General features: G+C 39.5%; 1 protein-coding gene across 1 annotated transcript in view; it reads right to left on the reverse strand.

Annotated features, from left to right (window-relative positions):
* Positions 1 to 19,288: 19,288 nt before the first annotated feature.
* The window catches only part of ncf4 (neutrophil cytosolic factor 4), a 36,431-nt gene continuing 33,564 nt past the window's right edge, over positions 19,289 to 22,155 (reverse strand). The window contains exon 10 of the mRNA XM_005749819.1: positions 19,289 to 19,671. Within this exon, the coding sequence (XP_005749876.1) occupies positions 19,464 to 19,671 (208 nt within the window). The 3' untranslated portion in view covers positions 19,289 to 19,463. The remainder of the gene's footprint in view (positions 19,672 to 22,155) is intronic.

A 22,155-nucleotide genomic window follows, 5' to 3' on the forward strand; every position in this document is an offset into this window, starting at 1 on the left:
TGGACCTTTAGGCTATAAAAGCTGACCCAAATGAAAACCTCACTCTGTCTTCCACTCCACCTGAGATCAACCCTTTTTACTGTTTGTGGGTTTTTTGTAATAGTTGGGGGGGGGTTGATAAAATATATTTTAAATCTCAAGTGTGGAGTCACTCGTCACATCCCCAACATCTTATAGCCCATAATGTCATGTTTTGTGAGAGCTTGACTGTTTGGCCTGTGGTAGGGTGCATCATTATAACCAAACTTTGCATCAGCAAAGTGAGAACAGTGTTCAAAATCTGAGTACACCTCTAGATCTGGTCCTTTACCTGACATGCAGCTTTGTATCGTAAATTAATCTTTCTTGTTTTTGATCAGTCATTTTCTAAAAAAATCACTGAACAGCATCAAACTAAAGTTTCAACATTATCTTCTTGGCCGATGCACAGTCCACGGCTGCCTTTCTTTAGCCCAGTGAAACCTTGTTTTTTTCCATTTAGAAGTTAATACTGGTTAACTTTTAGCTTTCCTCTATGGCTCATAAATCCCGCTCCATCCAGCCTATTTCTTACAGCTCTATAACAAATACAGACTCTTTTAATTTTTGCTCTGCATCTCCTAATTTCAAGGCATCTTGCTTTTAGTTTTCTGTCCTGACACTTGACTTTGTCTTCCACTTACCCGTATGTTTTTCTTTCACAACCGTTCGGATTTTTTATGCTCGTTCCAGATTTTGCACACAGTTGACTGATAACAACCACCATGTTTTGTCATTTTCTGTGTTGGATTTCTTTCTCACTGCAGCTTTACAATCCCCTCCATTGTTTCACCTGACAGTTCTGCCGTTGGGGCCGTGCTTCCTTTCAATCAGCCAGGTGAAACAGATCATTAACGACTGCAAAAACTCTTTTTTTAAAACTGGAAACTATTAAGATATATTCAATTTGTGCTGGTATTTGTTTTAGAAATGCAAATCACAAGCCTTTTCTAAATGTTAACATAGATACAATAATCTATGTCAAATATGTGATTTTTCTTTATTTGCTATAAAGCAAAAGAGGTGGTAATTCCTGGGGTTGTATATGCAGGGCCTTTATACCAGTGTCTACCATTCAGTGTGTTGAAAGCTGTGGTGGTAGTGGTTTATGAGTGAAAGAGGATCCTCCTCCCATCAAGTTGTTGATAGGGGATAAATGCACTTTGGCTCACTTCTATCCTTCATGCACTCTCTAAGGGCATCACTAAAGAATTAGTGCATGTGTTCCCTCTTCAGGATGTTTTGAAAGTGAAAGTTGATCTCTTTCTGTCTTCGCTCTTGTGTGTATGGGTACATTTTCAGACTGATACCCACAAACACATCGGCATCCTAACCTGCATCTGTTGCTGTTTAAAGTGTAAATGTGCAATTGGTGCAGGCACAGCTGCATGCTGCATGTAGGCAAAGACAAAACACAAAACACACATGAAAGTAGGAGCGGAGACTCCTTTCCTTGAACTGCAACTGACAGTTTTAAAGAGGTTGTAGTGCTTTACACTTTCCAGATAAGGAGAAGAAAATTGACTGTTTTTTGATGACAACCACAGAGCAATATTTATAGCAATAAGGGCCTGTGTTTAGTTCCTTGGGAATACCTTATCAAAGCTTGTAGAAGTATGCATTGACATCTGACTGTTGAATATGTTTTCCATGCAGTTGCTGGTTTCTGTTCACAAATATACACCATAACAAGGAAGACATTTTTCCCACTTACCTCTGTCTGACAGATGCCATTGGACTGATTTGTTTAGAGATCTCCAAGATTTCTAAAGTCACAAAGGGGGTATATAGTATTTTATTAAACACCTTAGATCCAAATCCCAGAAACAGCCTGTAAACCCAGTGTAAAATAATTTCTTCTACAAAATTCAAATAAGAGCAATCAATGAACACTGAAACATACCATGAGGGTGACCAACCCTTTCTTTCATCAGTAATCCTTGCTGCAGCAACATGATCATAATGAAATAGGACTCAGTCTAAACACAGCCATACAAACAGTGTAAAGTTACACCATGAGCCACTCATGCAGCCTGACTGAGAAGACGTTGGGTTTAAATTAAAGGTCAAGTACAAGATCAGCAAAGTAAGGCTGTGACTGCAGGAATTTACAGAATCAAATGTACTCGACAAGTGCTGAAGACTGGCTGCAGTACGTTAGCAGCACAAAAGACGCATTTAGGGAAGCATTACAAAAACGAAACTAAAAAAACACAATTACATTTAACCTGCTGTATTTTGGGAAATAAAAATAAATTGCTTGTTTGTATATCGTCCATCCCCATATTGACCCCCTCCCTGTATGAGTTAAAAATGCTTTTACATTACTTTTTTAATCTTTTATCTTATATATGAAGACAGGGGAAAAGAGAGAAAAAATGCAACACCTTAGTTCAAGCTTTGACTTGTGACAGCTTTCTCACTTCAGTGTTCAGTAGTGTTAAACTGCAGAGATGCTAAACCAACTATGCTTTATTCACTAAATCAGTGTTTGTGAGCATCAGAATGTCTTAAACGCAAAACCACAACCTGCTAAAAGTAAATGAAGTTATGAAAACTCATTTAGTCATTAGTTCCCTGGGTGGTTATATAGTAAAGCCCTACATTACTGCAGTAGTATTCAGCTCATTTTCTCTGATGACTATGTATGCAGATGATTTTCATTAGCAGAATGTTGATTTTAACCTGACTCCAGGGAAACACAATCAACATGTGGTTTGTTTGAGGGTCACTCTCCTGCTGAACTTTCTCCTCACTCATGAACAAGTCCCTGCAAGACTAGAGAGAGAGCTGAGCCTGAAAGCAGAGCTGTTGATTAACAGGTCGATCTACCCTCACGTTTGGACACAAACTACCGGTAGTGACTGAAAGAATGAGATTACAGATAAAAGTGGCAGTTTGTTTTTTTTTTAGCTTTCTCCAAAGGGCAGCTGGATTCGGCCTGAGAAATCGGATGAGGAGCTCGGTCATTCATTAAAAGGACCCAGTTATAGTTATTCAGGCATCTCCTGGCTGCCTCCTAGGTGAGGTGTTCCTACTAGGATACGGGTGCAGGGCAGACCCAATCAAGCCAAGAGATTACATCTCTTAGCTGTCATGGGAATGCCTTGGTATCCCTTCAGAAGAGTTGGAGTAGGTGTCTTGGAAGAAGGAGATCCAGGTATATTTTGTGAGACTGTTACCCCTGTAACCCAGACCAAGACAACCGCCGGGCATGTGGCAGGTGATGGATATATGGGTGGGCTATGCTGATGATGATCTAATTAGTGTTGGCTTAATGTATTGCTTCTATTTAGACATTTTTACACATAGGATATGGGAACATGACTTCTTGCACTGCACTTCATTTTCTGATTTTTAAAAGAATATTGATTCATTTGGGCGCCTTTTATTTGACTTTCATTATCTGAAAATCTCTTTAAAAATAGCAAACATAACTAACCACATAAAACATTTAGCATGATACAAAGCAGTGTACACATTAAAGAGCTAGAAGCCGAAGACTCAGCTGTGCCACAACAAGGCAACCACAGAAACCGGCTCAAAGACACCTCTGTCAGGGGCCACAGATACTTAACCACCCCCGACAACACTGAAGGTGTGAGTTTGTCAGTTGTATATCCACACAAGGCCCATCAAGGGCAGCAGCTCTTTGTATGGGTAAACCCTAATTACAGTTTGGACCATCATGAAAAGGCTTCCGCTCTGACATCAAATACAAAGTCACTGGAGTACAAAGGCTTTCATTTTTCCCTTTGTTTCAGATGCCAGCACAGCGAGAGCAGTGTGAGGCCGAGGAGGAAACGGTGGAGAGATAACGGGATTTAGAAAGCGCTGGCAGAAAAAAAGAATTGGACGAAGACAATAGCGGAGACAAAAATGGCGTAGCGAGACAAGGAGACAGACAAGAATGAACAAAAAATGGAAACTTGATAAGAATGATGGATGTAGGGTGGACAGGTGGTGGAGTGTGCACACGTATCTGAGGAGCGTAGCGTAAATGTGAGCAAGTTTGGTGGAGCAGACAAAGAAGACCAAAAATAATAAAACACAGAAACTTATTTCACATAGTTTATGAGTGAGTTGTGTCATTTTCCACCAAAGTGACGTATCAGAAGTGTGTGCATGTGTGTGTCAGGGGGGGACTTTTCCTAATTGTTTTCCTTTCTCTGTCACTTACTGTTAACAATGGTCTATTCTGTATTGCACTGGACAGGAGGCCAGCTCACCCACACCCATGTCTGAACACGTTCCATGTGCGGGTGTGTACGGGCATGCATGTGTGTGTGGGGGGGATATTTTTAAGACGGTTATTTTGATGAGTGGGGATGGTATGTTATGGTGATAACAGTTTATTCTTATACGTGTATGTGTGCGACAAAGAAATCTGCCACGTCTGTTCCTGTTTGTCAGTAGATTGGACAGACAGTTCCTGTGGAGGTGAGGATGCGTGTGAGTTTATTTAGAGAAATGTCAGCGTGTTTACGGTACATTTCCGCTTCTGCCTTTGTACTTGGACTCCAAATTTGCCGCTGTTTTGACTCTAGCAGTGGACATTTAGAGGATGAGAGAATTATGACGGATGTCTGTCTCATTGTTGAGCTTTGCTTGATATTTTTCTTGTCCTTTTAAAGAAAAATTGAAAGCCAAACGTGCATATGTGGTAAATACATTAAATGATTGCAGTTATTACATACGTCTGGCCTGTGACTCACTGGGAACCTATCAAGGGTATACCTGCCTCTTCCCCTAAGACAGCTGGGATAGGCTCCAATGTTGCCCACTCCAATATTTGAATAAAAAAATGCACAATATATACTTTCCTAAAACGTGACAGCCATTGAATTGCATAGAAATAAATGGTTTTGGTAAAATAGGCTAATTTTGCAGTTATTAATCAATTAACCATAACTATTATATCAAGTTATCTAGAAAGTTATTCGGCCAAACATTCATCAGGTAACCATCAGCAGTACTCAGAGGTCTACTTGTGGTGGTGTTAAAGCCTATCATGAGCCGAGAGATGGCGTGGATGGTGGAAGATCTGATGTGAAATATCTATCCGATAATGATAAAGAAACTTTCCAAAGATCCACACCAGACTTCAGTTAGCATCATTTATAAGATTCAATTCTATTCAATGCAATTCAACTGTAATATAAAGGCCTCATAATAATAGAGAGAAAACCTCAACAATCAGACGACCCCCTTTGAGCAAGCACTTGACGAAGGAAAAAAGTGGGAAGGAAAAACTCCCTTTTAAGAGGAAGAAACCTCCCGGAGATCCAGGTTTAGGGAGCAATCTGCTGTGACCAGTTGTGGATGATGGAAGGGAAACAAAGTGAAAGACTTCCTGTGGAAGGGACAAGAGATTATATATGATAGCCAATGATTACATGGCGTATAAACACATAGACAAGTGTTGAAGAAGAAAGATTCCCTGCCATCTAGGCCTATTGCAGTGTCACTAAGGGAGGATTCAGGGTCACCTGATCCAGCCCCAACTATGTGCTTTATAAAAAAAAAAAGGTTTAAAGCCCAACCTTAAAGGCAGAGAGGCTGTCAGTCTACTAAATTCAAACTAAGAATTTGTTCCACACAAAAGGGGGCTGAAAGCGTGGCTCTGCCTCCGACTCCAGAAATGGGCCGAGGTCCACCTCTCATAGTGTTTTCATGCAAATCTGCCCATAACTAACAAACTAATCACAAATAAGGACAGATCTTAATAATAACCCTAAAACAAAGGCTGCCAACAATCAAATGTTATTACATGGTTGTTATTTGAAAGTAACAACTTTATCTAGTGCGTTTAGGTCCTCCTGACCTCTGCCTGTACAGATGGAGGAAAAGAGCAATAGAAAGAAGAGATGATGAGATGTGTTTGTTTTGAACGCACTTTTTCATGAATTTTAGATTCGATTTTGCCACGTTTGGGTTTTCTTTTTAAAATAATTTCATTCCCCATCAGTTGATGTTTGATTAATCACATCTTCACTGTCGCACTCACTCAAACACACACACACGAAATAAACAATTTGCCCAGCTTACTGTAATCCAGACAAACAGATTTATTACTTAAATCTCTGGCACAGCCTCTTTTGTCTGTTGCTGTCATGTGCATCATAAGTCTCTGTTGCCCCCTCAGTCTCAACCCCCCCCCCCCCCCCCCTGTCAACCCATCACTTTTTTCTGTCTTGTTTTATTTCTCACCTTCCACCAACCTGTCTCAGCCTCGACCTAACTTCCCTCCACCCACTTTCATATCTCAAAGAGACACAGATTTAAAGTTCATGCAGAAAACAGAAACACACCCTCTGACACTGACACAAGTACACACACACACACGCACCATCCTCACACCAACATCTCAGGCCAAGTTCTTGACAACAGACTCCGAGCAGTCTCTGCCTCCTCCACAGCTTCATAATTGACCTTCTGTGTGTGTCTAGCCATCTGTGTGACTCCAGTCGCCCCGTTTGAACATTTTCGCCTTGAGTACTGCTCACTGGGCTGTCTCTGCTTATTTTCTTTGCCCCTTCTTTCTCCTTCACTGTCTGCCTATCCCCTCAAACTCTGCAGCTCTAAGTGGAAATGGCAGTATTGATCAATTTCTCCATAAAAACTCCTCCTCCTTCGCCTCCTCCTTCGCCTCCTCCTCTCTTGTCTGATGGAAAATGTACTGCAGTGTGGTACAGTTTTATCCAGTCATGCTCCTGTTCTGACTGCAATGTGGTAACCACGGGGCATATTTTTCACCTCGGCTTTGTGTCTACAGCTCATTAGGAAAGCACAAATATTTAAATGGAGAAGACAAGTTTACAGGCAGTAATGAAGCATGCAGGAGTCAGTGCACTGTCATGATGTGTTCCAGCTCCCAGAGAAAGCAGTGTGGAGAGCGGTAAATGCTAATTGTGTTTTCTTTGCTTAGAATCTAATCTGCAGGATGCTGCTAATGGTAGTGATCAGGGTGCTCCTGATGCTGACCGCCGTGATCACGATGATGATGATGATAATTACTTTGATGAAGAAGATACTGGCTCTGCAGCACTGTCATCTGACCTCTGAAATGAGCGGAACAAGAGCGCCCCTCTGTGGCAAAGATTGGAAATTTTTAAGCTGATAAAACAAATTCACATACGGGTGTCCTCATGCTTTTTTTTTTTTATTTTTATTTTTTAACTTTTTCTTATTAGGAACAGTAAACCATATAAAATCTTGCATTTCTTTCATTTTTTGAAAGAGAGTACTTCTTTAAAAGTCACTTTGAAATTATCTTTAAAGATCAACTTTAATTAAATCGAACTGGTGTTAAACTAAAAGGCTTTATTTTCATTTTTAAACAGTCTGATCATGTACAGTTACGATGGTCTGCCCTCAGTTCTGACTTTTACACCTGCAGCATCAGTTTAATCCGCTTCACATTTTTTAGGCAGTAAAACAGCGCCCTCTAGTGTCATGGACGCATTCCCACAAATTTGAGCCATGCTAATGATTTACGGTTAAGGTTTCATCATGATTATTTGGGTTGAATGGAAGACTGTAAGTAGGAGGAAAAAGTGTAAGTATTGATTTTACAAGAGTGTGAATTGCTGTGCAATTCAATGTACTGATGCTTTTTATTCCTGATCCCTTTACTGCAAACAAAAACATTAAATAGCATCTGAATCACGTGGCTGAGTGGATATTGATTACGTTTAGGTCTTAAAGCAGCAAAGCAGAGGCACACTGGGCCAATTATCAGCTTTCTGAAAAAGCTGTATGATTTACACTAAAGACTCTTAGGGTTTAAGTTTAGTGTTAGATCACTAAACATGACCTCGCATATGTGTGTGTGAGAGAGAGGCAATGTGCTCATAGTCTAGATATCAAAATGTAGAAACAAGGAGAAATTAGATATAAACTTTAACATTCATTCATCTCCTTACCTGTCTCTGTCTGGCTCGTTGTTACCAGTCATAGTCACTCATTACTTTTTCTTACCACCAGAAGAAGACAGCAGAACCCTTTGAGTGAGCAATTAATAGGACCAATTACATTTAGTGCTGCCTGCTGACTGTGCAGTAACTTCTAATTTGCATTCAGCAAAAGCCAAAAAGTTGGGTTCTCGGTGCCTGGACTTTCTCGTTGATGGAAGTCTACATGGAAGTACACACGAGGATCCACATCAGTTCATGGTGCGGTGATTTAGGGTGTGCAGAGCTTGTCTAAGAGCTTTAACAGCTTCCCCCTATTGTCCAGATTTCCAAGTACTGAAATGAAAGAAGGAAACAAACCTCCTTCATTTTTTGCATAACTAAGAGCACAATTTTTGTGATCCTTATTTGCCCATGTCTTTTTTTCACAATAGATAAAGACCTCATTGTACTCAGACCTAAAGGTACATTCAACTTATGTATAAGACTAGTATTGGAACACACATGTAAGTTTAACTTGATCCTAGACCCACACTATGAGTAAATGCCTGCAGCTGGCCTTGCTAAAAGTTACTACATTGTGTAACGTGAGATCACTTTGCGTGCCAATCAGCGTTACTATGCAAGAATACACCCACACGATGCAAGGCTGCACACTCTGCATACACAAAATGACTTTTATACAACTCTACATTTTTAAGTAATAACAAGAATTGTGACTCTTTGAAAGCATGTGCACACTGTCAGCTCACAGGTATCTGTTAGGTAGGCTTTGGTTTCGATTTGTTACCTTGTGAAAAAAAATTTGCGAAAACCCTCTTCAACATAAATGAATGCCGTTGTCATGGTCACTCATGCCTCAGTTGCAGTCCTGACTTCTCCACCTCTACCTCTCCCCTTGTCATTTCAAACATGAATAGCAAAATGAAATATGCTTGGTATTTGTGAACAATTTGAATAATTTTGCATGAATGCAAAGCTCAAAATATAGCTAATTTTAGCAGCTATATAACATTCTGTCATCATTTAAATAAATGTCTTTTTCATTAAAATGTTCTTCCAAAAGCAATTGAGTTGGTAGAATGATACAATTTTGGAAAAAGCGATCTCAAACAGAACAGCTGCAGGAGGAGTGCTAACTCATTGCAATTTAATTTAACTAACCCTTGTGCTGGGCACCAAAAGTAAATGGAAAACAGGTTTTTTCCCCACTACAAGAAGATTATATTACTGGTGTTGCCAAATATGAGAATACCAGACAAGAGAGAAAGTAAAAGGAAGGGCACAAAGGTAAAGAAGAAGGAAACGGTGGTGTTGGAGCTCATGAAACTTTGTGGGAAAATTAACACCTTTCACCAACCACACGTTGTTAAATTTAGACAAAGACCCGTATATTGGCCTGTTTTCTCTGGGCACTCAGGAAGGTGAACAGCCACCCCCTAATTTTATTCTCTGACATGAATCCCAATGTCTGCACTGCATCCTGACAGTTACGTCATGTGGCTGTTTTCAAAGAGCCCACTCTCTAGTTGTATGTTCATAATCCAGCTTATGGCCAAGTGGAGCGCCGTTACATTTGCTATGCACAGTGGGAGAAATTTGTTAGTTTGTAAGTACCCAAGAGGGACACAGATTAATATTAATCAATCAATTACAGAAACTCCTGATCTCAAGTCTGTGCACACCTGTCCACAGAATCAGACCTCTCCGTCACGATAGAGAAGACCAAAGAGAAGAAAAGTGAGGAAAGAGAGGAAAGTGCCGGGGTCAAATGAAACCAAAATCGAGCTTTTTGGTATCAACTTGACCTACCGTGTATGGAAGAAGAGAAATGCTGAGGATGACCCAAAGAAAACCATCTCCACAGTCAAGAATGTAGGTGGAAAGATTATACTTTGGGATGTTGTCGTGCTAAGGATACAGGACAACTTCACCGCATTGAGAGGGCAATGAACCGGTCATGTCCCATAAAATCTTGGACCAGAACCTTCTTCCATCGACCAGAATACTGAAGATGGATGGATCGGGATGGATCTTCTAGCATGACAGTGACCCAAAACATACCACAAAGACAACAATGGAGAGGCTAAAGAAGAAGCACTAAGCATTAAGTTGATGGAAGGGCCTAGCCGGGCTCCAGACCACAGTCCTGTAGAAAATCTGTGGAGGGTGCTGAAGGTTTGAGTTACCAAGCAGCATTCAACCTAAAGGATTTGGTGAATTTCTATTAAAAGGAGTTGGCCAACATCCCTCCTCAGATGTGTGCAAACCTGATGATGAACATTAATATACGTGTTAACCTGTGCTTGCCAACAGATGTTTCTCCACCAATTGTTAAGTCATGTTTTGCTTGGGAGTCAAATAAATACCATGAAAATCAATTAAAAACTTTTATGCAAAGTGGGTTTTTTTTCAAATTTTTCTTTTTTAATATTCTGTTAAAATTAAACTACAATAAAAAAAAAGTTTTTTGAACAAACTTACAAATATTTATTATCCCCATTCTTTGAACTTTCCCCATGTTCTGTCTTATGCCTTGTTTTTGTCTTGTTATTGTAGCCCACTGTCATTTCTGCTTTCTGCAATGCCAAAATCTCGTCATTTGTAGTGTTGATGTAAGTATGCTTTTCCAATGACCTTTTCTGTAACATTTCCTCCTTTCGCATCAAAATTTCAGCCAAAAAGTCATCTGGTAAGAAGTTTCTGATGTTTCTCTGTGGGGTTTTTAATTCTTAATATTTGCTTCAATTGATAAATATGTTTTAGGCAGCAGGATTTACAAAGGGGTATATATGAAATAAAGAAATGAAATATTTTGCAGGAATTGTAATGCCTCTGAGTTACTGTACCTACGTTATGTTCTATGTTATCATTGATCAACTCCTTTGGTCACTTAAAATATCCTGATAGAACTGTGATATTGAATCTGTTGCAATTTCTCCTGCACAATCTCTCTTGAAACAGACTTTTTTAGCATCAATGAGAGTTTTTACCTTGATAAATAAAGGACAGCCCGTATGAAAGTCCCGGTGTCACAGATTAACTGCAGCATCTACGCTGTGATATAAAAGTGGTTTTTGCATCAAAATGACTTGATGCCATTCGTGGGAGATATGTTTCACATAAGGCTCATTTAGAATCTTTTAAATACCGATGATCATTTTTTGGCAAATACAGGAAATCGCTTTTTGCGCGCCAGCGCTCAAAGTAGATTAAATGAACATTCTACCACTACTACTAAACAAACTAATGGCACATAATAATTAGCAAGTTATATCCAGTGCTCATTAGAAAAGGTTAGTAAGCTAACTTATTCACTAATATTTGAACTTTTTCACTACATAATAAAGCAGTGAAGATAGTAAACATCACGCTGTACAATACTGTAAGTAAAGTCTGTCTCAAGGCTTCACTGCAAAATGAGATGAATGGTTGGCAAATATGTTGAGTCTAAAAGCCAGACTTTACACTTTCATCGTTTCATGAAGGTGTTTCTCTTTTTCTGGTTGGATCACCACAGTTATTATTCTTAATTCCTAATTTTAAAAAAGCCTGGATTAGCAAAATACAAAGATAATCCTGCTATGTCTGACGAGAGCCAAGAAAGCATGTCCTTGCTGAACTTGCCTTGTAGTTCCTCCTCAGGTCTAATATCCATGCTCGAATTCATTTTTCCCTTTTAGCTTAGCATTTAAACATATTCTTTATTTCTCCTGCTTCTATTCAAACTGTTATGAATGAAATATTACAGAACATTTTACATTCTGAGTTTCATTTAAAATTAGACTTTTGGGTCATTTTTATAGGCAAAAACTCAATTGAGTTCACTTCTATTCAATCAGATCCCTTACCTTTCAGCGATGGTAGATAATAATAAGCTGATTTAATTTTGGTGAAAATTAGGTCAAGGTCACACCACATTTGAAAATTAATGCAAAAATTTATATTACTTAATTTTTTTCTAAATCATCTTCACCCTTGACAGTGTACCAGGTCTTGGGGTTCATGAATACTTAGGATGGCTAAGCATTTGTCCTTGACCTTCATTGTTAACACACAAGGTCAAAGTTAACCTTGAAAGAAAATGTCAAGAAACCATATCAAGTAATATATCAAATGAAAGGTCATGGAGAGAGCTGGTTTCCATACTAACAATGCTGACATCAGCATAAAACAAAGTTTTACAATAGCCGGGGGGACTTGTGCTCTCTGAGTGCTCTTATAATGTACGCGAAGGTTTTCAGCCTTTTATTCCCTGCCTTTCTGCCTTAGCCCCCTTGGATTTGTTTGACTCCTGTCCCTGAACAGGCTGTGACTGTACAGTACAACCAGGTACAGATTCAGCTACCCTATACATCCACTGAAGATGTGACTCAATTAACCTCCTACACTGAGGAAGTCTATATTTAGTACAAGAGAACATTCGGCAGCTTGAGCCATGGCAGTCCCGCTGGTGTCGTCCAAACTGAGGTCTCAGGTTGTTCCATTAATCAGTAATTTTAGCTGCTCACCTGTGGCCAGACCACTGAACATCCCAGGTCTTCTGTCTTCCAGGATAGCTGCCTTCTCCCCATTTTTCCTCCAGCTCTCCATTTGAGGAAATCTCATTGCTCACTGTCAAACCACATTGCGTCAGGGTGAAGACATTTTATGTGTCACAATGTTAATCTTTTGTTTCAATTTGACAAGGCTTCAATAAATAAATATCAAACCTTGAGCATCAGTGCAGCTCATCACCTTTCAGCCGATGTCCACATGTCCACCCTATCTGCTGAGAAACCTTGTTGTGTTTCTGTACACCTCGCCACATGAACCCCACATTGCATTGACTGTTTATGGCTAATTTGCAGGCTGACAGGCCCAAAAGACATTAATTACGAGCTTAATTAGATGTACCACAGACTAGCATGGCATTATAAAACAGAGCTGATAATTTAATTCTAGGCTAAGGTTGGATGGAGATCACATTACTTAGCTGCTGTCACCCACTTTCTGGCAAAACTACATTATGATATGCTGTGACAGGGTACGCCCTTTCTGTCGTACAAACAAAAGGCTCACGTTGACATAAAGAGATCTTGAATGTAAATGTTTTTCAACTGGTAGTGGAGCTCCCCAGCCAGCGCTTTTAGTCTGAAAAGACTCAACTGTGAAAGTTTCACTCAAACAAGAAAGTCTTTTCTACTTCAGAGAAAATAACAACTCTGATCGGCTCGATTGTCTGTCCTTGGACAAGCTCTTTCTCCACACCCACCCACTCTGTGTCAAGTTGCCCAGGATGAGAGCAGCAGCCGAAGCTGAAGACCACAGTGGCATCAGAGGGCTTGTCAATTTAACACTTAAAACACTAAAAACATGGCACTGACTGAAAGTAGTCACCAAGGATGCAGTGCAAAGGGTTTTTGCTCCAGACGCTATTATGCTCCCTTTTGAATTGCGTTACTCAGTAGTAACAAGTTTATTGCAGTCCAGCTTTGTCAAGGTCAAATTGTTCTTCTAAGTCACTGAAAAGGAGGTAAACGTTCTATCACTTTAGAAATGAAAAAACAGATTTTTGTAGCAGAGGAGCCAATGGCGAGATATGGCAGCCTCGCTTCTGTCATTCTGCCCCAGGGCAGCTGTGGCTACAACTGTAGCTTGCCTCCACCAGTGTGTGAATGTGAGAGTGAATGAATAGTGGAATTGTAAAGCGCTTTGAGGGCCCCGAAAAGCGCTATATAAATGCAATCCATTATAATCCAAAAAGAGCCTGATGCACACAGCACAAAACAAACAAACAGATAAACTTCAATATCAGCGACATGTTCTGTACTTTGATTTCAACTCAAAAAACCCCAAAATCATTCAAGAGATTTTTTTTTTCAAGAGGGTTTGCTCGTGTCTCTCTCAGTTTGTTTTGCATGGTCAGTTTTAAATGCTTTCAGCACAGTAACATTAATAGAAGCACACACATCTTCTTTTCTTTGCACACAACTCATCAACATAAGAGAGTGAATTAGAGCCCTATGCATTTATATCAGAGCTTTGCAGGTCAGTGTACTGTGCCTCAGTGGAACATATCCTCACAAAAACACCCATTAACACTTGAACAGTCACCATTTACACTTCCATGTGTCCAGAGATCACAACTGTATTTTTGGATAGAGAGTTAACAGCATTTTTTATAGTAGTATATAAAAAAATAATCCATTCATCGACCCATTTTCTAATACTTATGCTGGTCCTGGGTGTGAGAGCAGCAGTCCTAAGCATCTCTGCTTAGGAGTATCCATCCATTAGCCCAACCTCAGATTTAGGGGGTGCAGTGTGATTTTCAACCTGGCTGTGGAACAGTGGACAAAGTCAAGTGGTTAAAATGTGATAAATAAAATAGTAATAAAGGAGTATAAAACTGAAAAGGCAGTTTTAAAAAAGAGTAGATATATAAATAAAATAAATCAAAAGTGAAAATGGCCAAAAAAAGGAGTGGTAGAGCACATTTACTGTGCACTTGCCCAAACTATGAGGCAACTAAGATCTGATTAAAAGCATTGAGAATTGGTATGTCTGAGTTTTTCAGTCAGGAGGGCACCCTGAGGAAAGTTCTTGAGACCATGACATCAGTGACCTGGAAGCAAAATACATGGTTAAAAGATCTGCCATATATTGTGAAACTGAAGGCCTTAAAAATAAGCAATAACATTTTAAAATCAATTTTAAATTCCACAGGCAGCCAGTATAGCTATAACAAGAATGATATACTGTCTTTAGTGTTGGGGTCTTACTCAAAAAGAGCAGCGCATTATGCATTACTTTGTTTAGAAGTAATGTAATATGTTATTTAATTACGTGCCAGAGAAAGTAATTCATTACACTCCATAAAGTGACAAAGTTAAAAACCAGCCCAAAGAAAGTTCAAAGCGACCACCACAGTGATTCTTATAGAAATGCAAACAGGTACTAACCCTCGTAACCACCTTTTTTAAACTTCTCTTGAAGTTTGGGGTCTAACTAAGGTCAGCAAACACTCAGTTTTCTTATCACTTTGAGTTCCTGACCAGCTTAGTTTAGCATAATGTCACAAATGCTTCCAAAGAGCTGAAGTTAGCAGTATTACATGTTAAGTCTTTTATACACAAAACTGGCCTTGATTTTGCGATGATTTTCGGTTGGTAAAAGGGGCCCTTCACAGCATCACTGATTTCTTTGTTAAAAGTAAACAAACTATCCACAAAAACCCAAAGATTTTTAACTGCAGTTTGGATGTATGTGGTTTAAGGGCCTCAATGGGGAGATTTTTAAGTGTAGGCAGCCAAATAAAATCACTTCCATTTTGCTATTATTAAGTTCAAAGAAATATATGTGATCCAGAATTTCAGATCATTCAGTCAAAGAGTTTCTGAGTCATTGTCAGAAGTCTGCCTGTGTTACAGGTAGATAACTCTCAGTGTCATTCACATATCAGTGATAGTGAACAAAGCAGTGGGTTATCATACATAATGGAAATAAAAGAGGACCTAATTGAATCCTTTAGGGATGCCACAGTTAATGTAAGCTGAGGATGACAAACAGTTTCTTATATGGACAGCTTCTATATTTCAGACATGAAGAACAGGTGCAAAACTAGACCCAGCAGTCCAACTTTATGCTCTATAGCAGCGGTCCCCAACCTTTTTTGCGCCATGGACCGGTTTATGCCCAACAATATTTTCACGGACCGGCCTTTAAGGTGTAGCGGATAAATACAACAAAATAAAACTAGTACCAAAAAAAAGAAGATTTATTCATAACACACGTGAAAAGATCATTTTCTCCACAAGGAGTTTAAGTGTATTGTGGTGCTGTTCATGGGTGATGGAAAAGTGAAGTGGGAGACTGATAGACAGATTGCTAGAACATTTGCAGCAATGTTGTAAAGCTCTGTTAGAAAACGCCATGTTGTTACCCTTACTATACCAATGGTCACAAGCAGAAATGAGCTTCCTCCAAAGAGTGTCTAGGCTCAGCCTTAGAGGTAGGATGAGGAACTTGGTCATCTGAGCGAGCCTCAGAGGAGACTTGCTGTTTCTCCACACTGAAAGATGGTTATGTCCCACATCCAGCTTGAGAATCTTGCCTCTCCACAAGAGCTAGAGAAGGCAACTGAGGAGATCCGGTAAGCAGGATTTATCGCCCTGAAAAATCTTTTCTAAGTATTAAAAAAGAAGAGAAAGTCAAATTTACTATCATAGCATGTTTCCCTATAAATTGATTATTTTCCTAATGATGCTAATGAGTTTCTTGCAGAAAAACAAACAAAGAAACTAAATAACAATGTATACTACTGAATAGTTAAAAGGGTGTTTATGCTTAAATATGGGAAAGTGTCAGTGGCCTCCAGTGTGATAAGCAACTTTTAAAGATGAATAATTTCAACAGTGCCTGAAAGAGGTTGTTAAAAAGAATATGATGGGAATAACTTTGCATTCAAGATGAGGTAAAAGTGCCTCTGCCAGCAAAGGCAATATCTGGATTTCCTGAGGCGAGTATGAATGAAATGCAGACACATGAGCGAAATATGAATGCTGGGTGTGAATGAAATAAAGCCGTTGTGCCTTTTGAAGAAAACATAAACAAAAGTGAAAACCTGAAATCCTCCTTCATTACCACATAAAGGTGCAGCTAAAACTTCAAAATAAAGAGTTTTGATTTTAAAGTTTCAAATGCAGTGAATAGCCAAGTCTTTGCAAAGATTCAGAACATGGATACATGTTATGAAACATGCATGTAGACCAGGGGTAGGCAACGCCAGGCCTCGAGTGCCGGTGTCCTGCAGGTTTTAGATCGCACCCTGTGTCAACACACCTGAATCAAATGATTTGTTCATTACCACTACCCCTGATGTAGACAAAATAATCAGAAAGACAGCATGTCTTGGGTTTGAATGCAGAAAGACTGTGTGCGTAATCCTCATGAAGATTTAATCATATAGATTTAATAAGAACACAATAAGGAACACAATGTTTTTATAAAAAATGTTATTTAAACTCTAGTTAAAGATGAGGAGAAGCTTTTGGGTTTCACAAGATTAAAAGTCTGAGTAACAGTATTGATCCGTAACCCTGGGGGCAGATATGTTTGGGATTTGTATTAAACTCAATATAAATTTAAAGTTATTTCAACAGCTTTCAAACTTTTTCCCACAGCTTTCTCCTAAAGGTTGATAACCTTTACTACTGAGGGGAAAAAAATCCCTGTGGAGCTTTATAATGAATCCATTGCTATTTGGTACTTTGCATTACAATAACACAAAGTTTTTGTTGCAATTTTGAAATTAGCTCAAAACAAGCTCAGGTCCTCTGCCAGAGGCCTGTGAGTTTGAGGGTTCTTCCCAGTATCTTAGCTGTTCCTGGAGTCCTCTCTACCTGGAATCTTCAGGTTTTGGGATTATAGCTCCTAATTCTCCTATTACCAGTGTAAAGTAATTTGAAATTTATCTTCTACATGTGCTGCCGTCCACTGAGATCGACACATCTGCAGTCTTCTGCGCTTGTCAACTACCACTATGTCTGGTTGGTTGAACAACAAATGTCTGGAACTTGAAGTCCCAGAGGATCATAGCTCCGTTATTTCCAACCACATTTCATGCTTGAAAATAACGACTTACTGTTATCGATGTACAGGAGGCGGCTGATAGTCTCACCACTCCTGAATTCATATATGCTCTTAGTAATAAGCTGCCTTAGGTGGTTAAGCCCCATACAGAGTAGTAGTGTGGACACCTTGGTATATTCTGCACTTGGTAATTTGCGTAATTTATTTGGCGTTGTCCTCCATTGTTGTCTTCCACAGGACCATTGAGTTTCTCATGAATGTTATTAATGTGCTGGTGGTCTTCTACAGTGCCAAGCACTCAAGTGTTGTAGGCAGTGTCGGGAAGGTTACTTTTAAAATGTGTTCCACTACAGATTACAGAATACATGCTCCAAAATGTATTTTGTAACGTATTCCATTACGTTACTCAATGAGAGTAACGTATTCTGAATACTTTGGATTACTTAATATATTATCATGCTTTTTTACAACTACACGAATGTGCTATTGCTGTGTGATTTATTACTGTTACTGAAGGTTACTCGCTTTACCAACACCAACTAGATTTTAAAATCTTAATATAAATGAGTAACAGTAGGATGGACATTAGGTAAGGCTGCACTTTTTGCAGCAGTCTGGTATATAAAACAGGTCCGCGGCTCTGAACCGTAGTAAAGGGACCTGTGGCTAATACCTCGGGTTCTTGTTGGGCTCGTAGCCAAAAACTAGCTTTACTTTGTTGTCTGGGTCAACTTTGCTAGCGAGAGACAGAGAGAGGAGTTGAAAGGCTGCTCCAACAGAACTTATTGTTTCGGAGGTAAAGACAAACACAGTGTACAGTCAAGTCTTAATAGCTTACTTACAACTGGGCTACACTGCCCGTGAGGCTACATTCTTCAGGGCTATGCTTGTCACACTCTGCCTATTGCCATCATATTAAATAATTATTTGAACAATAATTTTTAAAAATATTTTGTCACGTCATTATGTGGGCCACAAGTAGAGGTGACATGGGCCGCTAGATTGACACCCCTGCATTAGAGCCTCTCAGTGCGTGTTTTGTTCCAGCGTGGAATTACAAAAAATAGAAAGGGAACAGCCTAACATATGAAACAGGAAGACTGCTGTGTAATCCCTTCATTTCAACAAAGTAACTGTATTCTGAATACCACCTTTTTAAACGGTAACTGTAACAGAATACAGTTACTCATATTTTGTATTTTAAATACCAGTGTTACTGCCCAACACTGGTTGTAGGCTTTCTTGTAGTGCAGGCGGTTTCTCTGGTCGTAAGAGTCCTGGTGTGCTGTTTTATCAGCCAGGAGCTTGAGTTTGGCCTTTGGTGTTTCCAAAACATTTATTGGCAGTGGTCATGTACTGAACCCACTTAGCTTTGCTACTATGATGGCTGACCAAGCGTCCATGGAGTGCTGTTGCGTCTTTAGCCATTAAGCTTGGCTCACGTTGGGTCCTGTTGTTGTCCAGCTCTTGATTCTGTCGACATACTGATGGATGAACAACAACAACACCCTACTTTCTAGCATTAAAAAAAAAGCTTGAGGAAATGCCCTGCCCTAATTCCCATCACTGCTGGGACTTCATTCTGCTGTGATGGGGGACCAGAGTCTAATTGTCAAATAACAGAACTGAATTCTGTATATCAACAACTCCTGTTCAATTCCTTCTAATCTCTCCTTACTGAACTACTAACTAGACTGTAAAACTCTGTCAGAGAGCACATCTAACGGTTGAAAAGCCTCTAAGCAAGCAGAAAAAAATTTAAGCACGCAAACTGTAAATATGGTATTAAGTTATTTTATTAAGTGAAATGACTGGAACATTTATTGAAACAGACTCAGAATGAATGTAAATGGCAAACTACACAGAGTTCAAATCAGCAACTATACACTTGGTTAAATTCATTTTCTTATATGACACAACTAAATATTTTATATTTATTTATCTTCTCTTCAACTTCTCTCAAGCCTCTGTATTGTAAACAGAAAGGTCAGAGGTCGTGGTCACATGCAGTTCCCATGGAAACTGATTAACAGGTCTCTTGACTTTGTCCTGTTGACGTCTGCCCTCCTTGATCATCAGCTGGACATCCTCATCGTCCAGGATACGAATAAGGTCACCATCAGGGTCGCGGTAGTTCAGGGCAATATCATCCACCTTGAAAACATTCCTGCAAGAGACGAAAAAAACACTTCAATAATCAGTGTGTTTTTTTAGAGTATAAATAATATTAACCCCTTAGCAGTCCAATTAGTCCCCTAAACCATCCAATGTACCGTGGGCGGTACGTCCGACTGCTAACAGGTTAAGCATATTCTACAGAAATAGAAAAACTATTTGTGGGTGTTGTTAGTTCTTGTTGGCAGAAATTCTGAGAGATCAGCGAGTGAGATTGTCTCAAAGCCAGTTAATTGCCTGGCTCATAACCTGTTATACATTCAACTGGCAAATCTCATAAGGGCCATCCTATTCAAGCTGCAGCTGCACCCTGTATTGTCATCACTCATCTGCAAGCTACTTTGCAACCCACTACCACCCTAGCTCCTCCCAGCTATACTCCATATTCAAGTATATGGATGGAGGTGTGAAAAAATCCCAGAACAGAGCCATATCACCAAATATAAATGACTGCAGTTGGACTAACAAACACATTTTGTTATGATTCAGTGTTATCAGTGTTTGTGTTTTATGTGTGTGACTCCTCCCACCAGAGGATGGCTGTGGGTTTTTCCTTTTCTCTCCTAGGGGGTGGACACCTGGGAGTGGCTGCTGAGTTGTTGGGTGGAGTTTGTTCCTGTCCTAGGATTGGATAATTGGATGATCACCCCCTAGTAATTAACCACCAGATAACAGCCCCCTGGCCCCCTCCCTCCTAGCCTCCACCATCCTCCACCACCAGCCTGTGTTTTCCAGTTGTTGATACTTAGAGTGCCTTTGCAAACTGATTCGCAAGTTTAACCTCATTTGTGTGTCTGGCGTTAGAGCCTTGATCTTGTAAATCGTTGTAAATAGATTTGTATATATTGTATATTGTGTATATATTGTTCCCTGCAGCAGCCTGGTAGGCGTGAGAAGCCATTTTTGCTGACTCAGTTTTCTCCTGGTTTTCTTTTAGAATGTTGGGTAAGTGAACTGTCTTTTGGTTGGATTTCTTTTGTATAGGGAAGCATAGGGACCTTTTTAGGGAGTTTTGTTTATTATTTTGGCATTGCTCACTGCTGAAGCAAATAAATGGCTGTTTAGCACTTTAAAAGGTACTATTGTTGCTCTTTCTTGGGTGGTGCATGAGTGGGGGCCAATTTCTTGCTGTGTTCAATGCACACCTAGATTTAGAATGTAACAGAATAAAACAGTCTTGAGATACCTTAGGAGGCCCATTTTCTGAGCTTCCTTGTTGTACAGCGCTGGCATCTGTCTTTTCTTTTCCTACTTCCCGTCTTCTCGTATGTAACCAACACTCTTTCCTCCCTATCCTTATTCTCCCCCTCCCTTTTATCAGTGCTATGCCATATTAAAACTCAAGACCAGGGTCTCATCCATCCTACTCCAGGGCACAATAGGCCTGAACACAGAAAAACAATAATGAGCAGATAAGCGGCGGAAATGAACTGATTATGAATGGGGAGGGCTAATAATCATAGCGTTCACATATCTAAATTACCAGATAATGAGAAATAGAGGGAGAGGGAGAATGAAAGAGAAAAAGACAGATAGCGTAATGAGCACATGCATCCGGTGATGTTGCTGTGGGAAAGATAGCAAGAGGGGGGACTTGGAGGTCCCACAGGAACTAATTTGATGAGTGATGAGGATTGGCAACAGGCATTTTGCAGGTTTGCAGTGCACAATGACTAAATATGTTCCCCCTCAGGGCAGGTCGGTGAATTAATGGATTCATACCCATCGCTGTTTGTTGTGGAATTTCATTTTAACTCACAAAAAATGAAATGCTGAAAGCGTGCTCACAAAGGTCAGCAATTAGCATAGTTCATCAGTACATGCTGGAAGAAACATCAGATATGGAAATCTGCTCAATTTTGCGTGGACAAAAGCTTAGATTTGTAATGTAAATTGCAAACTTTTAACATCTAATTGCTCATGTAGACATAACCAAAACAAGTGGTGTTTTTCTTAATTCAGAAAAGAATTTGGAAGAATATTTGATATAAGAATATTTATGTGAATGCATGTACAGTATGGTTCATGTTTCTGTGCAAAGAGAGTTTACTGAAACTGTTTATGAATTAAAGCAGTCCAGAATTTTAATGGAATAAAAAGCAATTGGATCTGGGATCACATTCATACAATCTTTAGCAAACATCATGAAAACATTTAATAAACTGCAACATATAAAATATGACTATGTGAGAGAGAACCAGAAGTAATTTGCTGTTAGATCCTAATCAATCATTTTCTAATGTCTGTCATAGTTAATGAAGTCCGTGCTGTTGTGCCACATGTGTAAAGGAGTGCAATCCTCCTGCTGTGGATGGTTTCTGTTGCAATTTCTTGCCGCTGGTATGCAATAAACTCAGAAGAAAAACAGAATCAGATTATAGTCATTGATGCTGAATCCCTTTAATTTCATCTTTCACAATTTTCACTGGAGTAATAGTAAAGCTGAATTAAATTTCCCAGTTCAATTCAATTTTAT

This window comes from Pundamilia nyererei, unplaced genomic scaffold, assembly GCF_000239375.1.
Source record: "Pundamilia nyererei isolate P.nyererei 1_Seehausen unplaced genomic scaffold, PunNye1.0 scaffold00255, whole genome shotgun sequence".
Classification (NCBI taxonomy): Eukaryota; Metazoa; Chordata; class Actinopteri; order Cichliformes; family Cichlidae; genus Pundamilia; species Pundamilia nyererei.